The sequence below is a fragment of the Convolutriloba macropyga genome, chromosome 14, assembly GCF_964194025.1.
Source record: "Convolutriloba macropyga chromosome 14, txConMacr16.3, whole genome shotgun sequence".
Lineage (NCBI taxonomy): Eukaryota > Metazoa > Xenacoelomorpha > Acoela > Convolutidae > Convolutriloba > Convolutriloba macropyga.
This window is the reverse complement of record NC_134481.1, coordinates 15883359-15887407: the sequence shown is the minus strand read 5'-3', so window position 1 is coordinate 15887407 and position 4049 is coordinate 15883359. Positions and strand designations below refer to the sequence as shown.

Genomic DNA, 4049 nt, shown 5'->3' with positions numbered 1-4049 from the left:
TTGTGTAATAAAATATAAGAACAGGTTAAACTCAAAGTCAATTGGTTCGAAAGGTCGCATCCAGATATAAATTGAAGCCAGTCCCGTGATATAACTAGTTAGTTGTTAGTTGAAGATATTACCACTGACCTTCAAAGGTTCGATTAGTATTGGCCGTTGAATTATTATTCATCTCTAAGCGATAAATTATTGATAACTTAGTTGAGTTTGAAAATGAATATGTTCTCTTTGTAAAGGTTTCAGTTATTTGATGTCAAATAAGTTTTAAGAATTACATTGAAGTAAATTCCCATTTAAGACTGTGAATGCTGTTTGTCGAGTTTAAAAAGGTAAATATTTAAACAAATATCACTTTTATTATTTGTGTTGTTTTCGCGATGTATATTTGTTGCATAATATGACATTGTCAAATGCCACAAAATATCGTAAACAATAACAAGTTGCACAAAGTACAAACTTAAAAGTATTATAACTTTTTATCTTGAACTGCATTTTTTATACAGAATTTTTTCAAGAAAATTTTCACTTTTTTTTCGGAGACAATTTTCTAATTTTGCAAATAGTTGAAAAATTTGAATAACAAGTTTACAAATGGAAATTATAGAGAATAAGAACTTCATAAACCGAGACGAACAACGTCGGCTGCTTTCGGTTATCCGAGAAGTGAACGAAGAGGAGACGAAAACGAGCTCGATTCTATCGAACCTCTCAATCTACCTCTCAGAAAGCCACATGAACACCAAAATGCTACACGATAGCATTTGTCGGCGACAGTCAATTCAAAACGATTACGAAAGAATAAAAAGCTCGGGTTCGGAGGCCAACTCCGACGACGATGACCATGAACCCGAAGTTAACGTCTGTCGGATTTCGGCAATCGGACTATTCGTTAACAAATTTGTTGAGGGGTGCTTTTTGTCCATGATTATGGGCCGAAATATTTTGTACCCTTTCTTTGGAATTTACTTAAATGCCGCTGGAAACAGCTTCAACTCAATTCCGGCAGTTTTTGCAACTATTTGGGCTACCAAAATTTTCTCGGCAATTTTTAGCGACGCCTTGCCACTATTCGGAAAACGAAGACTTCCTTATATGGTCATTGGCTGGATAATCGCGGCTTCGTTTTTGTTCTCGGCTTGTCTTCATGAGTACCCCGAGCCCTACTACGGTGTGACGAACTGCACTCGGAACACATCTCTCGTACTAAATCCGAGAGCTAGCGAGTCGGCTTTTTTCTATGTTTTGTCGCTTTCGGGTGCCTTATTTGGAGTCGGAATTGCAACAGTCGCAACGGACGCTTTGACTGTCGAATACGCAAAACGAGAACCCTTAAAAACAAGAGACAAAGTCCTGGCATACCTAAACATTGCCCAATTTTTCGGGGCATTGTTTGCAACAATTTTATCTGGGTTCGGCTTGAACTCGACCGAGTACGGCGGTAGTTGGTGTACAAGTTACATAGATTTTGAAGACATTTTGCTAATTTATGGGGTGTTATGTGTCGTTTGCACATTTTTCACCCTAACAGCGACCCACGAGTTTCCAGTCGACCCCAAGAAATTAATGCCCATCAAAGATCACTTGGCTGGAATTTGGAAAACGGTGCAATCAAGTATGTTTCTGAAAATGGCAGTCTATATTTTCTTGTCGGGTTGTTTTGCCGACGTTCAATCATCGGCGTCGGTAAAGATCAAAGCGTACTACGCAGGAGTTCAACCAATCACAACAGGTATTGTCGGCGCGTTGAACAGTTTCCTCGTAATTGGATCAATTGTGATTTTCACGAAATATTTCAGCAACACTGATTGGAGAAAAGTTACTATTTTTATCAAAATAAACATCATACTGCTAACAGCTTTCGCTCAACTGATAACAATTTTTGACGTGGTTCGGAACCAGTATTTTTACCTCTTAGCCGATGAAACAAGCTGCACTTTATTTCTCGGAATTCTGATATATATTGCTATCAATTTATCAGCCGAACTGAGTAACGAATCACAGGAAGCCACCACTTATGGACTTCTCGCTACGATTCGACTGTTAACAAATCCGATCAGCACTGCAATCGGAAATTCGGTTTCGGCACCTTTCGACGTTGTGAGCAACGATCGCTACATTCGCGATACGAAAGAAGACCAATGGTCTATAGCTTACGCAATTATAGCGACTCATGTCGTTAATTCAGTGTCGGTTTTGACTGTTTATTACTTCTTGCCGAAAAATAAGTTCGAGTTGAACGAGCTGAAACTGCAAAGCACTCATAGTAAAAAGAAGGGTTTGGTGTTCGTGGGTGTGATTAGTGTAGTTTTTGTTCTGGCTATAACTTTGATCATGCTTTCGGCTGTGCCTCAAACTCAATGCTTGCAGGTTGTTGGAGGTCAAGGATGCTCCAATAAAAATTGAAGATTTATCATCATGGCGATATGTAGATAGTTTCAAAGTATGTTAAGAAACCTAATTTTTATATTAGTTATTACCAATTATGCTCTGTAATTTAATCGGGTTGCTCATCACAGAACTTTCGTGGTAATCATACAGTTATATTTTGAACCTTTTTCAATTGAATTATTTTGTTAACCGATTATTTTGACTCTAAATCTGAAAGGCTGAATCGATTGCTGAAGAGATAATTTCAGCTTTTCATTTCACAAAGGAAAAATGTAGCTTAAATTTCGATGCATGATTCAATTTAAATTTAGATCAAATCGCTAACAGATCGCTTAATTGTATTCTAATTTAACTTTAAACATTTTTACTCTGCCAGTCTTTTTAGTACTTGTTTCAGGCAATTATGCTGGGAACTTGCATTCAGTTTAGATGCAGCAGAAGCAAAACATCAGAATCAATATCTTTTTTATCATATGGATATAAGTAATTGAAAAAAAAAGAAATACGCGTTGACAAGCAATTTTCAATAATTTTGAAAGTCAACAAGAACTTGATTGAACGATGAGCAGCCTTAGCAATCATTTCACGAAATAAAAAAAACATCGATTTAAACTTTCTCTTAAAAGAGCACATCACTTTTTTCAGAATTGTGTTTCATAATATTTAAACAAAATAAAATATTGTTACATTCAAATTGCCTCAAACACAAGAACTCTTAACGCAAAATAAAGTACGACTATCAGTTGTCACAATCTCAATTTGCATCTAGTGTGCATAATTAAAAGTTTGAAATGGACTGGAGGTTTTGAAAAATTAGCAATTAATTAAATAAAAGCGAAAAGTATGCATTTTTGTGAGTTTGTTCATTTTTGATAAAAAAAGAACAGGAAGAATTGGCATTATTTGTCGACATGAGTCACATTATTTGTCACAGTTCCCATCAGTAAGTCACGGGCGAAATGTGAAAATGGTCATATCAATAGTCAATTAAGTCCTATTAATTTATTTTTTTGAGATCCTGAAAATTTTTAACTGATCGTCAAATGTCCCATTTTTTTAGCTAATTTATTTTCACTCTTTTTGTACATTTTTTGAAACAAACTTTTGAAACTCCAGAAGATATTTTGTAGAAAAAATTGTCAACCCAGAAATTGAAAATAAGAAGAGAAGACATGTTTTTTTTAGATTCCCTATAAACGTAATTCTTTCAATTTATTACTTTGAGTTTTCAATCTTGGTTAATTTAGGTTAAAGTTAAAAATTTTAGATTTTTAACGGCTCAAAAAACAACGAGAATTGTTAATTTGCAGGCTTTTGGAAATGTCTGTCACAAATTATTTTAACTTTTGGATATTAAACGTTCTTTGAGTGTATAGGCTGCGCATTTACACAAATATGAAGCAAAAAAAAATTAAATATTCATTCAATTGAAGCGCTTAACTTACATGGGAAGAAGTTATAACTAAGTAGAAAAAGATTTGAATATTATTTAATCCGAAACACAAATTGTTATTCTGGTTTCAATTTCCATGCATAATTGCAAACGTTGTTTGAATCTATAGATGTTCCCTGATTTTATTAAAGTATACAAAAATAATTGTTCATTTCTTGACTTTCTCCAAAAATTAGTCAAATATCAAACCATTTTATTGTAGTATTGT

At 34.5% G+C, this 4049-nt stretch overlaps 1 protein-coding gene across 1 annotated transcript; it reads left to right on the top strand.

The window, feature by feature from the left end:
- The first annotated feature begins 227 nt into the window (after positions 1-227).
- LOC142352796 (uncharacterized) lies at positions 228-2581 on the top strand. The gene is made up of 2 exons (XM_075404908.1): positions 228-329; positions 605-2581. The coding sequence occupies exon 2, from the start codon at positions 733-735 to the stop codon at positions 2401-2403; it is 1671 nt and encodes a 556-aa protein (XP_075261023.1). The 5' UTR covers positions 228-329; positions 605-732; the 3' UTR covers positions 2404-2581.
- Positions 2582-4049: the final 1468 nt, after the last annotated feature.